At 38.2% G+C, this 18,680-nt stretch overlaps 1 protein-coding gene across 2 annotated transcripts in view; it reads right to left on the reverse strand.

Annotated features, from left to right (window-relative positions):
* The window catches only part of GABBR2 (gamma-aminobutyric acid type B receptor subunit 2), a 490,383-nt gene that overhangs the window by 195,292 nt on the left and 276,411 nt on the right, over positions 1–18,680 (reverse strand). For both annotated transcript variants that reach the window (XM_071804339.1, XM_065832356.2), the window contains one exon: positions 13,256–13,316. In XM_071804339.1, the coding sequence (XP_071660440.1) occupies positions 13,256–13,316 (61 nt within the window). The remainder of the gene's footprint in view (positions 1–13,255; positions 13,317–18,680) is intronic.

Here is an 18,680-nt window from a genome sequence, read left to right on the forward strand (position 1 = left end):
TTAATTCAGTGAAAGAGCATGAAAACATTACTACTATTATAGTGAGACCCCTTTTGTCAATCACAATGATGTCTAAAAGGAGAAATGCTTGGAAAACTGCTTACATGCTCAAGTCTTCAGTTACAAAGCTGAGGGCGACACATTTATCTGACTACTTTATCTTACAAAGCAGGTTTCAGATTTGCACAGTTTTGGGAGAATCCATTTTGGTAGCATTTTCAAAAATGCCTGAGTGATTTAGAAATATAAGTCTTATGACTCAGTTGCCTTTCCCCCTAACATTTTATCTTTTATATTTCTAACATTTAGACAGCCTCTTCCATACATGTAGATAGATCACAGAGGGCTAACAAAAAATAAATTGAGCTTTGGTTTAAAAAAAATATTGAAACATGAATCAATAAGAGAAAAAGAGAAATCAGTCTAACTGAAGCCCAGAGGAAGGAATATTCTATGTACCTGCTGATCCACGGCATCAGTAGGGGCACTCTATATCCACAGGGCACATATTTATGACTTGTGAATCCAGAGTCCTACCCAGAACTCTTGCTTCTGTAAATCCCACTAACTCCAAAGCCAGCCCACAGTTTGAGTTATGTGCACCACTGATTTTAGCTGTCAGTACATCATTGTCTGGCCTAAAGCTGCCTGAGTGTGGGGAGGCTTTCAGTGATTAAAATAGGCCTAGAGTGCTGAAAAATGAACCTGTAACACACAGGCAATAATCTAGCATTTGGCTGCAGGTCATCACTTTTATTGTCAACTGAATTTATCACACCTGGATATGAGCAGTTAAAAAGCTTTTGATGATCTATAGCTTCTGTATACAACTGCAACCTTAAATCTAACTTAACATTTCTGAATGTGAAAATTCATGAATGATTTTTCAAAACTTTTGCTCTCTTCTCTGAATTCAACAAACCCTTCATGTATTTATTGACCTTTGTGATTCACACTTCAGGGGCTTTTCATAGTCTTTCCCTTTCAAGGGGGGAAGCACAGACTAAATATGCGAACAACTCTCTCCTTTTTATCAGGCCCTCTGCCATTTACTAACACAACACTATGTTCACCTGCTGTCACATCACGCTGCCACAACCATGCTCCAAATGTCACATTAGCAAAGTCAGGTTAAAATCACTTCGTGTTATAACACTTTCTGCACTGACCTTTTGAAGGGTCTGAATGAGAGGAAGGCTTATTTCCCCTTGCTCTGTGCAGGGAGCCTCTCCTTATTTTCTCTTCTAAATGCAAGAAGCATATGCTTTGTATTTAAGAGCCTGTTGGAGTTGCCAGCTTTTCTGAATGTGCAAGATCCCTTCAATCCACTGAACACTCTGCTGCTTCATCCTGTAAATTACGTGGTACAAGGAGTCTTATAAAAGAGTAAAATTGATTGCTCAAGGACTTGGGTCTCTGTGTATGTTAAACATCTCGTTCTTTCCAATATGCAGACCAAAGAGCATAGGAATCTGCTTCCTCAACGTGCTCAGCTTTCCATTTTAACATGTTCAGAGCAGATCATGGAGCTATTTGCCTCACCAGGCTTGCAAATAACCTGACCTTTTAAAATGGCCAGAACAGGGAACGTGTTACTAATTTGGGATCTATAGCATACTTTTAATTGAGGCAAGGATCCATCATCTATCTATCCACATTCCAGTGATGATGTATTGAAACATTGTTTTTACAGCAACTAAAATGTCAGTTTAGAGAACTGGGTGCCAATACAATGACTGCTTGATCAGCTATGACTTGAAATTGTGCTAGCACTTGTAATGACAGAACAAAAAGAAACTATGACTAGGATGTAAAAAGGGGCACTAGTAAATATGAAAAGCGATTTGGTCTTTTGTGTCCTTAATAAGGAAGTAATATCTGGATTAATATGATTTCTGTGTTCTCAAAGGTTTAGTACCATTGCCTGTATGAATTCAGCAGCACAGGATTCACAACTGCCTTTGGTCACCTGCACTGTGATCAAACCCATCTTCGCTATTTTTTTCAAAAATTGTCCGTTATTCATCTCCCTCATCTATAATAGGTCTTCCTGTCACCCTTGTTTACTCGTAACAGTGTAGTTAACCTTGCCTACCATCCCAGAAGTGGTTGTTTAAAGGAAATTTTTAGTCAAATAGTCTTAATTATAAAATTCCATTGACTTAGAGATCTGTCAGGCATTATAATCTTATCTTGGTATCTCTGGCCTACAGCTACACAAGCCTTTACATGCTGGCATGGTATACTACTAAACAATATTCTGCTTTTGTCTGTTCAAATGCTGTGATGTCAAGTAATAAATCTATGTCTTTTTAGTGACCCAGATAAACTTCATTTTCTTCTCTTCCACTCATTAAGAATTAAAATTGTTCTGTTTCACTGGTTTGTATCTCTTGGGGAAATATATGAATTACAGGTCAGGGTTGATGTCATTGCAATAGACCACATTCTCCATTATTTCATAGAATCATAGAATATAAGGTTGGAAGGGACCGCAAGGATCATCTGGTCCAACCTGTCTTGGTAAAAGCGTGGTCTAGACAAGATGGCCCAGCAGCCTGTCCAGCTGAATCTTAAAAGTGTCCAATGTTGGGGAATCCACCACTTCCCTGGGGAGTTTATTCCAATGGCTGATTGTTCTCATTATGAAAAATTTCCCTCTTGTGTCTAATCAGAATTTCCCCAGGAGTAACTTGCACCCATTGCCCCTCACATTTTCTGTGTGACTCCCTGTAAAATGGGGCTCCCCATCTTCTTTGCAGCCACCCTTTAAATACTGCAACATGGTGACGAAGTCTCCCCTAAGCCTTCTTTTCTCAAGGCTGAACAAACCGATTTCTCTCAGCCTTTCCTCATATGGCAGCTTCCCAATCGTTTGATCATCAGCCCGTCCATATATTGCTTAGAATCCTGGAATCACAGAATCATTTTGATTGGAAGAGATCCTCAGGATTACTGAGTCCAACCATAACCTAACCTAACTCTAGCACTAAACCGTGTCCCTAAGAATCTCGTCTAAACGCTTTTTAAACAACTTCAGGGATGGTGACTCCACCAATTCCCTGGGCAGCCTGTTTCAATGCCCAACAACCCTTTCTGTAGATAAATGTTTCCTAATATCCAATCTAATTCTCCCCTGGTGCAACTTGAGGCCATTTCCTCTTGTCCTATCTCTTGCTACTCGGGAGAAGAGACCAACACCCTCCATGCTACAGTGGAGGGTATAATGGAGACCAAAACTCAATACAGTATTCCAGGTGTGGCTGGACAAGCACTGAGTAGAGTGAGATAATGTTTTCTTTATCTCTGCTGGTGATGCCCTTGTTGATTTAACCCAGTATCCTGTGGGCATTCTTCGCTGCAGCAGCACACTGTCATCCACTGGGACCTCCAGGTGCCTTTCCACTGAGCTGCTCTCCAGCCAGGTAGATCCCAGTCTGTGCTGCACTCCTGGATTATGTTTTCCCAGGTGCAAGACATTACACTTGTCCTTGCTGAACTCCATAAGGTTCTTGCTAGCACACTCTTGGGCTAACCGTGGCTGTTAGCCCACTCTCTAATTACATCAAATGAAATATTTTCCACAATATATAACAGAATCTGATGGATTTCTCATAAGTCTTCTGGCTCCTTTCATCCCCCTGGAGAAACTGTATTGGAATGCCTTCCAGAAAAATAGCATCTTTACAAGATGCTAGGGGGAGAGACTTGCAAGCACGCAGCTCTGCAGAGAGCAGCAGGTCAAGGCAGCTCTGCAGCCCTTGAAAGAAACTCTGCCTCTCTTCAAAATGTGAGGAGGACAAGGTGGTAAAAAAGTGGGACAGCATTGCACACCACCTGAAATGAAACATCTGAGTGAGTTACCTCTAGTAGAGATAGGATTCTGAATACTGGTTGCAAAAAAAATTATGTATATTTTAATTTGTGGGAAAAGTAGGAGAACTCTGAAGAAGAGAGATGACAATTCTTTCAGGTCCTTCCCACATGTCATTTCTTTAGCGGGGTACTACTTTCTTCAAACTTTAGTAGAGATTAATTATTGTAAAATCATTTTCTGTTGCTTTCCAAGTTCTTTCTTTGCTGTTACTTTTGAAGCTGTGTCCCTTTCCGTGGCATCTAAGACAGCCCCTAAGACACATTTGCACAAAATAGTGACAGAAACTTGTCATTTCCTTTGAAACACTTTGTGCCTCAGAGTATGCTGGATGACCTGAACTAGAAGCCTACAAAAACGACAGCTATTTCTAAACCATATGCACTTTTCCCAGTAATAATTATTTGCACAGTCCAAACCATCTCTCAGGGGATGAACTGCTCTATAAAACACAGGCATAGACACACAGTGATAAATAGGTCTCCCCTGCTCCTCACGCGTGCCTGCTGCTAATGGCTGGGGAAAAATAACTAATCCAGTTCTTCCCAATGATTCTGTCTTGCTTACTGCAAATTTGGGCGGCATGGAAGTACTCGTCTAGTCCTAAACTCATTGGTTTGAGTGCTGATAGCTGCAAAGCTGTGCTGTCCCATAGCTGTGCTCCCAAGGGAAAGGTTACCTACCAAAATGCTTATTTTGCTCCTGGGCAGATTTCCAGTTTACAGTCTGCTCCATGTTGCTACACTGCTAGCAGCAGCCTTGTTCACCAGTTTAAAGCTAACTCAGGTAAAACAAAATAAGACACCGTGACAAGCAGCAGCTGCAGAATCAGCGTGCCCTTTCAGTGCCCCCTCCCTGGCCTTGCCATTTATATCCACACAATGCGACTTGTTCCAAATGAGGTGACTCTAGCAACTCCACACACTTAATCCTGTTTATCTTTCTTTATAAGTAATGGCCTAAGACCCCAAACAACTTCTGCAGCTCTTATCTGTCCTTTCTCCAGTTTGACAGCACATGTGCACAACTTAGGTGCCTGAATCTCAATACATTATTCCATGTTCATTTATTAAAAACCAAACCAAACCAAACCTGAAACATACCCCACCCCCCACAACACTAACAAAATAAACAAACAACAAGAAACCCCCAAACAACACCAACTACTAGCAAATCATACTAACAGGACAGATTACAAAAGAAATCACTGGCTCAGGGGAAAACACTGCTACTTGCTACTAGTAGGTAAGGAACAAAAAGAGAAACATCTATGTTTTCATCTGACAGAGCACTTGTATAAAGGTAATAATAAAATGACAGGTGACATTCAGTGACAGTAAGGTACAAAGTAAAATAAAAGAGAAAGCTAATATCAAGTATACGTAGTGGTTGGTACTAATTAATTAGTAGCATTCAGGATAAGACCGTGAATTTACTGTGGTGTGTTCTTTGAAAACATCAGTGCTATGTTCACTGGTGGCCAAAGAGGCAAGGAGAGGATGGATGTTGTAGAACGGAATATCGGGAAAGTAGTTAAAAGTACACAAAAAGGTATTCAGCAGTGTGAGGTATGGAGGTGGATGTATAAATGCTACATATGACTCTTATTATGCTCTTGCAAAAAGGGAATAAGAGTATCAGACAAGGTAGAGGATTATTAGAATTCTGGAGCGGTTTTATATGATGAAAAAAACAAACAGATGACAAGGACTTGCACTTCTAAAAGAGTCATTGATAAGAGAGATCTGTAAAATATGAATGATATGAAGAAACTGAATAAGACACAATTATTCACTGCTTCTCACTCTACAAGAAACAGGACATGCCCAATTAAATTGTGAGATAGCTGATTTGAAACAAACACACAGATGGAAGGGCTTAAATCATTGCATGCATAATTATTTTGTTAAACCCACTGCCATTGGATGTGTTGAAGACCAAAAGTGTAAATGGATCCATGAAAGGTATGACAAATTGGTAGAGGATAAATCCACATACAACTGTTAAATCTGATGGTCCAAAGACATTTTCCAACTCTAAAAGTCATGAAAACACTTGACTTTGGGAACTGAGAGTATATAATTGAGATAAAACAATTCTATATGTGCCTGTTCTGATACAGATACCCATAACCAGCATATGCCATGTGCTTCCCTCAGTATCGACTATCAAACAGATACTGAGCTGGACAGAGCTTGTTATTTGACCCAATACTGCAATTCTTCATGCGCTAGATATAGAAACAGTAATGGTCACATCCAAACAGGTTATCAGGTGTTACATCATTAGGCACTGAAACACCAAAATCTCTGCACTCCAAGTCCCAACACTTGGTACACAGATAATGAAGAACTTTCACTTTTCTGTCTGGAGTTATCAGGATGTATGTCTTGATAGACTTCCTAATTATCAGCGCTTTTTTTTAAAATGTGTGTGTGTGTGTGTGTGTCTTTTGTGGGGGGAGGAATTACCCTTTTCTGTTAACTGACTGGGAGTCCCTTCTTTGAAACACACGAGCAGAAGGGCAGGTGCAGCACTTCCCTTTCATAAAGTACCTATTTAGATATAGATGGTTGGAAGAGTCGTCATATACTTGGGAAATCCCAGGTTTAATTCACTTCATGCCTGAGGAGATCTGTAGTTTTTGCCTCTTCCTGTTTATGACCAGTCTATACATGTGTCTGGATAATGACTTTCACTATTTGTCTTGCTAAAACTCTTGTACAACACAGAAAAAAAATCAAGACTGATAGACCAGAAGATATAGGATCAGAGGGCCTGACACTATAACCCAGGGGTGTTAAACTCATTGTCATCGGGGGCCACGTCAGCCTCATGGTTGCCTTCAAAGGGCCAAATGTCATTTTAAGACTCCTACATTTATACAGTCCTAAATGACATTCGGACCTTTGAAGGTAATGGTGAAGCTGACGTGGCCCCTGGTGGAAATGAGTTTGACATCCCTGCTATAATCTATTTGTAATTATGATCCTCACTTGGATGAAGAATCCAAGCCCCCCACTTAAGCATTTTACACTCAAATAACGGGTTGGATTTAAAGGAAAATAAACAAAAAACAAAAAACCAAAAAACAATGCAAAACATAGAATCAGTGTCGGAAGAGGAATCAAAGTTAAGGTTTTTTGCTTATGTCTCCTACTGGAAACAATTAAAAGAAATACAATAAATGGTATTAGTAGAATACAGTGGACAGGATTTTGTAAGCAATATCAGAATCACATAACATACACTGCAGAGGTCCGATAGCTTAAAATTAAATACAGTGGACCCAGCAGAGACTTTAACATGTAACAGAAGTCACCTGTTTGTCTCAAGGCACCATGAATACACCCATTCCACTTCAGAGGTCTGTTTAACTCAAAACTTCCAGAGGTAGCAATTTTATGCACTCTCCAGTATTTAAATATAATTTTCATTTGAAAGTTTTTACTATTTTGTGGCTTAAATCTGCACTACTACTATTTAAATCATTTACTTCTCAGCCAGCTGATGAGGACAGGACAAGCAAATGTTCTGGTGGCAATTGTTAATGTATTTCAACTGTCTCTCTAAGCAGTCGAGATCTCACGCTTCTCCTAATGAGGTATATTTTTAATCCTCTGTCATCTTTACAGACTTTCCTTAAATCAGCACTAGACACAGTAGTTAGCTGTAGCCTTTTGGCACTGGGTAGATTAAAAGGATACTATTATTTATACATCATGGTACAGAATTTTCTTTTTTTACCTCTTCATGTTTTTGCTTACTCATGTTCAGCCTGTGACCCACAATAACCCTTAGTTCCTTTTATGTGCAATTATGGCCTGGTGAATTTTTCCCCATTTTGTATTTGCACAGCAGTTTATTCCCAATGTAGCACCAGTCATTTGACTTAAATAAACTGCATTCTGTTATCTTCTGATTACTTCTTCAATTTGTTAACATCTTTCTGAATTCTTGTCTAGTCCCCCTTGTGCTTGCTGGCTCCCTCAGAGACCATTGTACACTTGATAATTACACATTCTAGTTCATCTTCTTAATCGGCAATGACAATATTCAGTGACTTCACATTTAAGGGATGTCCTTTCAGGAGTCTACTTGGTATAGCTCTCCATATTAGAAGGCTATTTTTTTCATTGAGAAGGGACTCTAAATCAGTTTTGTAGATAACTGATCGTTTCACATAGATAATACTGTCCCAAATTCCTTAAGAAAACATCATATTGCCAACAAAAGAGGGAAGTGGTACTCCACAGAGATAGTCTGACTGAAATGCCTCGCCTAAAATGTTTGTTGAATCAGCGTTGTACATGACAAGCTATAAGACAAGATAGCACCAGTGGGTTTTTGTATACCACAATTCAGACTATCAGGATGAACTGGTGTTGAAACATCTGGTAGCACATAAGAAACCATTATTTGGGGGGATTTCAATTGGAAGGGACCTATTAAAGGTTCCCACATAGTCACCACCAACTACCCTGGAGCTGAAAAAGCAGGTTTGGGGCAGTGCCAGGGAGAGGTTCCTGTGTGTGGTGTGCTGGAAAATTGCTACAAACTACCATGGGTGCTGTTTGACAGACTGAGTAGACAGGATGAATCGATCACTAAGCTAAAAAAACCAGAAGTCATTAAGATACAAGTGGCTACAATCTAACTCTACTACTCACATGCAGACAAAACGGAGTGAATGAAGTACACGGAGAAGTCTACTACACACGTTTTTGTGATTGCAGTCAAGCACTCCAGTTAGGATGTGTCAGAAGTAAGATTTCTGACTCCTTAATTAATTCCCTTTTTTTGTCTGCTAGATCATAGTCTTTAATGACAGAGTGATCTTTTCCAGAAGAATTGTGCTGCCCAGGATAAGCAGCACACTTTTTTACATATTTACTGTCCATTCCATGATACTATCGATTATTTATTGTTCACTAATGAAGCTCTGCTCAGCCAACAGAATTCTGTAGTTCTTTATTTACTTTTCCCAGAAGTTCATACCCAGCTCTTCAAAGGTACTCCTTAATCTGTGAAAAAAACCTTAATATTTATAAAGAGATTTTATTCTCACTTTGTAAGTATGCTGCAGAAGCAGAGAAATCTGAATCCACTGATTCTGGATATTTGACACCACAGATTCCAGACATATGACATATTTCAAATTTGAGTTTCCTGAGTTGTCACTATATATTTTCTGTTTATTGTATTGTACTCCTTCAATATTATCACAGAAAAAAAACCCACAAACTGGTCTGTGGGGTATATACTGGACAGATGTTAAACATCAAAAAAAAATAAAATCAAAGGCAATTAGTCTCATTATTTATATGAACCCTAACGGAAGCAAGAACCAAAAGCATAGTCTGCTGGATTATAGTTAGAATAATAGAAGGAAACTTTTCTAGGGTTGATGACCCTGGAGAACAAGATGTTTTATCTGTAGGTGATTCAGGAGAATTGCTAATGTGTCCTTTATTGGAGCAGTTGTGGACAGCAAACAAGTCAGAACCAAGTAGATGAACTGAGGTTCCAGGAAAGCAATCCTGGATTCTCGTGTAACCTGCTCTTGACTGTAGAATAAACATTTGTTTGTCTATCTGTTGATTAAACTCAGAGAAGAATTTTTGAGGCTTTTACCACAGAAATTCAGTAAGGCCTTTCCTAAGATGACCAATGGCGTTGTTACACTTGATGAGGCATGCTCCCACTTGCTTTGTGCCCAGATCAGCCTTCAACACTAACAAATGTATCATACTACCAGGTTAAATGAGTTGGAACTCCTAAATTCTTTGCAGAAAGACATAGTAGACAACCGTCCACTTTCTTCAATTTTTATCAATATGCAGTACCACAGACGTTTGTTCCTATCTACAAGCAGCTTGATTTATGCACATTTCAGCTTCAATTTTCCTTTTTCACCTATTCCAGCACAGCAGTCTCTTAGGTTTTCTCTAATGCCTGACAGAAATAGGAATATGACTGAAAACAAAATGGCTAAAGGCTCCAGTCAGATTAATCAAAAAAGATCTGCCAAAGTGAAACACTTTGAAGGACAGGTGTGTACTCTTCTTGCAGCCTCCTGTATTACAGCAATCTACAACCTGTTTCGTTGCTGCCCTCCCTGCTCCCCGACAGGTACACAACAGTTGCCAGGACCATCTTTCACCTCTTAGTAGCCAAAAGATTTTGGCCATCTCCTTCAACTACTTGTTTGACAATGAGAATAGTCCTTTAATTAGCATCCGTGGAAAAATTGAGGTTCACTCAGAAGGATGCCAGCTTCAAACATCACTTAGATATTTGAGCTAGACTGACAGACTGCTCTTTATTTGCCAGTAAGGTAGGGGAAGAAAATGCTGTTACATGTGCTTTGTATCCCTTGCTGCATACTAAATCATTCCTGGGTGGTATTCATGATCTATAAAGCAGTGAGTAGCTTGGTCACAGTTTTCTCTGGTACCATCTGTTTGACCACTTGCAAAACCAACAGGCTGCACAGAACCTGAAAGAGCAACATGACTACCATGAGCTTGGGAAAAAAAAAAAAAACAAACAACCTATATCTAGATTCAAAATTAGATCAGCTATTCAAAATTTTATCACAGTGTGTCAGGCATAGTGCAGTTACCCTCTGAACCCTCACAGGCTGGTTTTCCTTTGCCTCTGGCAGACATGGCTATCTGCTTTTTCCGTAGCCAAAATGTTTGCAGACAGTCTCATTAACACAACAGTTTCCAGCAAAGAACAGAAAATGAAGGTCCTGAGTCTATCCAGCTGTTTTTCTACCCTGGCAAATGAGGAACAGTGGTTTTGGCCAAGGAATCCTACTTCTAATATATGATTACCTATTCACCTCTTCTATTTTTCTGCACTGATTTGTGATAACTGTACATTTTCACTCAAATTGTTAACAGAATCATACACCATTCTAGATGAAGAAATGACTCCTTAGGTATAGAACACTAAAACTGATTATTCCCCATTATGATGTTTAGATAACAACTACTAACACATTTGATACCTGCTATACTCACAATTAATCACATAAAATAATTTACAAGACGTTTTTGATATAGTATTTCTTTCCAAGAAATCATCATTATTTGTATTATATAGTAAATAAAAAACAAACAAACACACAAACAAACAAAAAGAATGAGTTGCATATTTATCTCAAGCTTGATAGCACCTAACAGCTAAAACTACAAAGGAAAAGCCATTTACCATTTTAAATAGTGGACTTAATTAACTCCTTTCCATTTTTAGGAACTTCCCCAATGGTACAAGATTTATTAAAAGTTAATGTGAATGCTTCAGAAAGCTTCCTAAATAATAAAGAATTATTTTGAACAAATTAATGATTTCTACAATTATACCACAACTATTAAATATAAAAGCCTTGTATAAAGACAATACCAATGAAAAAAGAATGGAAAAAAAAATCATCTTAATGATTAAAATACCATTTGTAGTTAAATAAAAGAAAGATTACTTTCACCCATGTTGTTTAACTCTTCTTTGTTTCAATTTCTCATACATTTTTGTACATACTTCCAAAATTAGTAAGAAATTAAGCAAAACTTAAACCAGGCTTCAGATGTGTTGGTAGACTATTGCTTGCATGAGAGATAATCCAGCCCTTCTCCTGCATTTCTCCATAGAATGCCTGGGTTATTTTTTGTGGTAGGTCAACTGGAAACCTTTAACTGATTAGCAAAATTCGAAGCATGTGTCTGAATCAGTTCTAAAATAGTAATTTTTCATTGCAAGGAATTATAAAATTGGCAACTGTTTCCTTATCTTCTTATTGACCAAGCAGCACTGAAACTGACGATAAAACCATTGGTGTTAAATAGCATCTGATGTGAAACTGAAAACACTGTAAAGAAACCCAATTTGAATTGTTGCAAATAGAAACCTGTATAAAATCAGCTATCCTGGACTTCTATTGCTCCTCCAGATCAGTTCAGAAGACACAAGTTGCACCTCCCCATGATCCCCAATCATATCCTCAATGCATAGAGGGAATCCTCCTCACTCAGATGCTCAAGAACGGTCCATACAGCTGTCTTAGGCATAATGAGTAAGGGCTCCTTCAGACTTCTGAGGAATAAACACCTCTTGCAAAATCCCCTTATGATATTTTCTCATGGTTCTTTCGAGCGGCTGTAAACATTGCTACCATGAAAAAATGGGGCAGGCAGGGGAGAAGGGAAAGGAAGAAGAGGAAGCAATCAGTATTTATTATTAGTGTCGAGCAAGAATTTCTAAATTATATTATCATGAGATAATGTCTGCAGAGTTTTAGTGGGTAGAAATGCTTCAAGGAACAGGAGTTAATAGCAACACTTAAGAGTTGTGAAGGCAAGAGCAATCCCGAAGATTGCTTCAGTAAATTAGAATGAGTAACAGATCCCCTCAAGTGTATTGCTGTTCATTAATAATAATGTCCACACAGCAGACAATTTCTGTTTAAAGGATGAGCCTTTGTAACATGGTCAGCAGGATTATGTTGAAAGTGATCTCCAGAAGATAAAGGGAGTGCAAGCCTCTTTCTCATGCATTGTCTGAAAAGGATTTGCCAGCTTTCTCACTACTACTCTCACGAGACCATCCAAATGCAATTGTCTGCAGTTTTATCTCAGCCTAGGAACAAAAAACATGAATCGCATTCTATAAACTGTAGAAGCAACTGTAACACGTCTTTTATGAATCACCATTTCTGCAGAAAACTCTCCCAAGCAAGTGCCTCATCCCAGCTGCAAATGACCCTTGACAAGTCCCTGTGGCTGCATTCGTGGTCTCTGCTGCCAATATCATTCCCTGCAGGAGCAGTTCGGGCTGGGGGAGTCACACGGTGGGGTGTCTTGCCTCTAAGGGATTGGGTCAGCAGTTTGTGTCCTCTGCACGCTGAGGGACCAATTCCTGAAGCAGCTTCTAGCAAGCAGTTGCAGAATGTCAACAGTGAGTCTTCAGAGAGCACAAACGCTAACTTGAAAGAGCTTAACAGCAAAAATCCTCTTTAAGTTCCTCTTCAGATTCAGTTTGCAGAAACAACTGTACTAAGAAGTGGATGCTTGGCTGACCCGTATAGTTTTTCCAGCAGCTCTTGGGTGTTACAGATCAGTAGTAGTTTCTACAAGTGTGTGCGTTTTCTTCTAGAAAAATTCTTGGAAATATCTAGGAATATCTCAGAGCGCTCAGGGTTCAAAACACAATATTTTCAATAGGTAACAAAACTTTTTTAGTACCTTGATGCATCTTGCAAGCAGTTCCCTTTCAAAATCACTGTATATTTAAAACATCCTGAAACAAATGCAGCCGATATACAAGTTTGAAACTACATACAGAATTATAATGAAAATTAAATTGTTTGCAACCTACCTTGGAATTGCGTAAATTTGATGGTTCCCATCCTCTCTCCATTTCTGAAAACAACTTGACCCTAAATGAAATAAATAAATACCTTAAAGGTTTTATAAATCTCTCATAATATAACTTCATTAGCACTGCAATTAGCTTCCAATCACTATTAAAATTACCCAAGAAAGCTTTAAAATTAAAGTTTAAAATAACTCAGTAATATCTCCATAAAGCTTTCTTCCACAGATTTCAAATGGCCTTAGAAACTTGACCAGTATTATCACCCACTTTTCATGGATGGAAATGAAGGTGCCTACTGAATCTCAGATGAAGAGAGACATGCAAACAACTGACTTTAACTGTGTGACTTTTTATCAAGGATATGTAAGAGCTATCAAAGACAACACAAAAAAATTGTTCTCCATTTCATTCATCATATGGTTCTCCAAATGGCTCTATTATCTTATATGAATGATTATGGATATCTGCAGTTTTTGTGGCTTGGTTTTGTACTACATCAACATCCATGTCCTAGAATTCCTTTTAAATGAAATGCCTTTAAGTCAATACTATTCTTTCTTGTGCTACATGTTATTGCTCTTCAAAATAATGGTCACGTAATGCTGAAACCTCCTTACATATTCCTAGCAAATTACTCCCATCTTTCATCCCATTTTTCTGACTTTATTTAAGTTCCTATTTAATTTCTTCCTTACTTCAGCTATTTCATGATTGAGTATGAAAGAAGAGGTTTTCATTCATTTATGCTAAGATGTAATTCTAATATTTTGAACCTGCAGTGGAGTGTAGAGTGCTGTCAATATAGATTGCTTTTTTACTGCGTCCCCAGTTTGGTTTATTATTATTATCTCCATTAATCTTTGTTTTAGCAGACATTGGGATAAGAGAAACCAAACAATAAGCATGTAAGGCTATAAAACATTTCTCTGTGCAAGACAGTGCCTTTTTTGGATAATCCTTTTTGGTCACTAAGGGGATGTACTGAAGGCAACCATCTGAGTCAGCTCCCTGCAAGGAACCGTACAATGGATGTGCAGTAAGGCACACTCACCCCACAGCCCCTGCAAGGCATAAGACACCATTTCGCCTTGATAAGTAGATAAAGACACCCTTCAACAAGTATAAGCTACCTTGTGCTAAGCCTTAAAAGCCAAAAGCCCCAGTCCACAACAAAAAGAGATCAAGAGGCATGAACAATGGTCATGCTAAGTCTCATCCAGTGGCAGCTGACACAACCTCAGGAGAGAATGTAAAACATTAGTAGGTAGAGCTTTGTGTGCACCTTAGCAGCCTTCATCTCAATCTCCTTTAGTTTGCAGAAGCAGTATTTACTATCCCTTCATTTGTTTGAAGATTATTATAATATGCTTGGCTACTTGGTGTCAGTGAAAAATAGTAGAAAATATTAAAGAAGAGAGCCGTAAAGATGCTATGCAAGTATCACTTGGTTCACATATATATATGTCTATGGTCAATCCAGTCTTGACCTTACTAAATTCCTGGGTTTGTGACCTCTGTCAGAGATTTCTATGGATAAATTTTTCACTGTGTTTTTTTCATTTGATTCTAAATTTACTGCCTTTTACTTTAACTCTGTCTCTTCTTTTATTATAAGATAATAGGACTAAGTTGTAGTCGACTAGAGTGCTATTTATAGATAAACATACAGCAAGAATTACTGCTATCATCTATGATGACAGTCACCTATGATTGTCATCTATCATTAAAAGTATAATATACCAGCTCACAAAATTTTCTATATTCCAAATGCAACTGGTTTGCAATATTATTATTGCTTCTTGTAAAATTACCATTTTTATCATTCAGTAGTACAGACATAAACCATATGCATCTGCTGACCGTAGGTAACTACATACAGTCTCATTTAGATGTTCTGAAACTACCAACAACACATAAATCAGGTCTGAATGCTCTGAATAAATGTAAAAAATTGGATAAAAAACTATAGAACAGAGTTATAGATTTAGAAGCATTCATTTGTATCAGCTTCCCTTTGTTAAGATCTATGGCTTACACTGATCTAAGTAGTAGGTAAGTAAAGATATGGATGATAGCAATGAATTATGGAGCAACTCACGAAAATATCTTTGTTATCTACAAAATTATTAAATCACAGTATTTTACTTTCATTAAAGCTTTCTGGAAAATGCTAAAAAGTCAAATGGGTTATTGACGGGAATAAAAATTTCTAAATACTATTTAATGAGTTCAGACATCGTTGGGGTGTTGCTAACAAACTACAGAGTGTCTGTATGTTACACACACGAAGAGGAAAAAGAACCCCACCATTTCAAGAAACTGAAATTGGCTATTTATGCCATGTCTATTTCAAAGGTAAAATCAACAAAAAGCCATATCAGCTAGAAGTCGCAAAGCAGAAATCTGAAAGTGCAACCCATGACGATGACAGAACATATTTATTACCCAGGCATCAAAATCGCAACCGCAGCTACAGTTACCACTTTGGTCTTTGCTCCTCGGGAACACGCTGTTTCATAATCAGAGGTGACAAGTAGCTACAGCATCTCAAGTACCTTAAACCCCTCAAGACTCTAAAATTCTTATGTGCTGGGTAAGGAAACACTCCTAGATTTTTACTGGGGCTTCAGGTAGCCCCAGCAGACACTGATATAATGTTCCTGCTGCACTATTTGGTTCTGCCAGTGTGGAAAAAAGGAGCACTCCTCACGAACACCAAGAAATTGTGTAAATAGAGATACCTCTGTTTTGCTTTTACAAATACTAACTTAAAACAGGAACAGGAAGGAAACTAATGAGAGTCAGTGATTATGATTTATGAAAAATAAGAGAAATACTTTGGAGTCAAAAAAGTGATATAAATATACAATAAAATGTTATAGTTTTTAATTTTGTAAACTTAGAGGAATGCTAGTAAGAAATAAGTCAATCAGTTTTTCAGAAATGTGTTTTGTAGAAATGGTGTGCTGATTTATGGCATGAGAAGTGAGTTATAATCTGAGGATGTTCTATGGCTCATTGTCATTTCTTTGCCACCAAGGTAACATACCATAAGATATAGCTAGAGTTACCTTCTTTAGAGTTGAGATTCATAAATTGCTCAGTGTTTTTTCTTTATTTAAAGTAGAGGATGTTTGAATAATAGATATTCTTAATACATGCATTAGGCTCTGACATCACAAAAGCAAACCTTAGTACTACTTCATCCTCTGTTTTTGCCTCACCACATACTCTAGCACATCTGCCAGTACAGGCTGCAGCTTATGGTGTGATCCACCATAAAATCTAGGTCTTAGGAAATCAATGTGAATATAAGAACAAACAAAATCACCTTTTACCTTCCATTGTGTTTTGGTGACATTGCATAGGCATGTTTAGATACTTATTAGCAAAAGGATCAGTTAATATACAGATGCAAAGTAGTCTTTTAAAGAAAAACAATAGAACACTGTTTTAAAGAAAAATAATAGAAATAATGTCAATACTGTTAGTACTTCAGAACATGATTCTCAGAATCCAGTAATATTTCCTAGTCAAATAATTATTTTACTTTGAGAGACACAAAATATGATCTCTCTTCTTTAAATCAACTACAGAAGTGAATTACTAAGACCAAACCACATATTTTACTATACATAAAAATAGTTACTCAGCAAAGCTTTCCTCTTCTTTACATAGACACCATCCCAATGGAGATCAATACAAACCACACTGGTATCTTACTGTCTTTTAATTTTCACCATTTACAACAATGATGATAGAGTAAATACCAATTCTATAACTGATCTGCCCAACTTTGAGCTGTGGACGGGCACCTTCACATCAGCAATTATCCTTGTAAACAGAAATTATGTGGCTTGGAGTTCAATAGACAGGGACATGAACAGCAGCTGGAAGGGAAGCTGAATGAGCTCAACCTGGCACAGCATGGTACCCCCAGATGTTGCTGCTGGGCTGTACAGCCACTGCTGCACACAACATCCCAGGAACCTGTATCTGGGACCTATTGCAGCTGCATAACTCATAACACAGCCATACAGAAGTGAACTTCACTCAGTTTTCCTAAATGTACAACCACCCCATAAAGGGAAAACAGTACTAGTCACACAGGGCAAGTTAGGTGGTTCGAAAAATAGACATGTAGAAGCTCATGTTGTGGGTTTTTTTTAGGTTTTTCTTTGTGGTTTTGGTTGGTTGGTTTTTAATTTTTTAAAGATATATCTCTGAGTCCAGCTGCTTTTCTTGTAATTGTTTGGTGCTTTTTTTTCCCCCCCAAAAAAAGTCTACAGTGCTTTAATGTCATTTAAAAATGATGAAAACCAGAATGGGATCGAACATTTAACCAGTGTTGGTCTCACACTTGCCACATATAAGGACTTCATCTCCCTGTCTCTTCTGTGTACCGTCTCCTTCTACGTGCCCTGTTTCACAAACCTAACACTGATTCTTGTCTTACTCATAGGTACTTTGTTATACAGCATAACTGCATTTCATCTCATTACTAAAAAGACAGTGTTTACCATCCCGGATGTAGAATCTTACCTTTTTTCCTGAACTGATGTTTCTTAAGCCATCAGTCCTTTATTTGTGGCCAGAATAAAAAGTCCACAACAATCATCCATTTGCACTCACAAAATATTAACCAACATTAACCTTATTTCAAACCCATAGGACTGCCCCTGTCTTTATAGCAGTTATTAACTTGTCTGCTCTTGGAAGCAGCTGTTTATTATACTTTACTTTTTCCTGGTGGATAAAAAGTAGTTATCTTTGCTATATTATGAACGTATCATTAAGGTCTTTTTGAGCCATGGAGCACTAGTATTTATTAGAAGTTTCACTGCATTATCACTGACAGTATTATTATTACTCAGCTCTGGACGCAGGTCCATGCCAAAGTTAGAATTCTTTCATTCCTCTTACACTGAAATCCACAGCCAACACACTTCTCCATTCACGTCTTTAGGTTTTGTCCTGGTTTTGTTAAAAACAAGTTTCTCTTTTAGTGAATCTGCCTGTCAGCTAAAGCCTTCATGTTAGCTGCATTTTCCTGGAGAACCCAACACATGTTTTGGTTAAACCTAGCAATGGAATGCAAACTTATTGATAAGCACGGATGGACATCTCGCGAGAGGGGCAACGAGAAAACTGATGACCGAGAGACTGACCAATGGTGTATAACATTCCACTCACGTGAATACTTCATATAAAAGTGGGAGATCACAAGGATCTCGCCCCTTTTGCCCTTTTTCCCTTTTTTCCTCATAGCTGACATTAGGAGAGGACCTTGCTGGTCGTCCCTGCGAACTGAGGCCTAGTGACAGACTGAATCCAGCTCCGGTTGGCTACAGAGTCTAATCCAGGACTTTGGGTGCTGGCTCTGCAGTTGTTGAGACTTACAAGATTGGTTTTGCACATTTTGTAT

The sequence above is a fragment of the Patagioenas fasciata genome, chromosome 2, assembly GCF_037038585.1.
Source record: "Patagioenas fasciata isolate bPatFas1 chromosome 2, bPatFas1.hap1, whole genome shotgun sequence".
Classification (NCBI taxonomy): Eukaryota; Metazoa; Chordata; class Aves; order Columbiformes; family Columbidae; genus Patagioenas; species Patagioenas fasciata.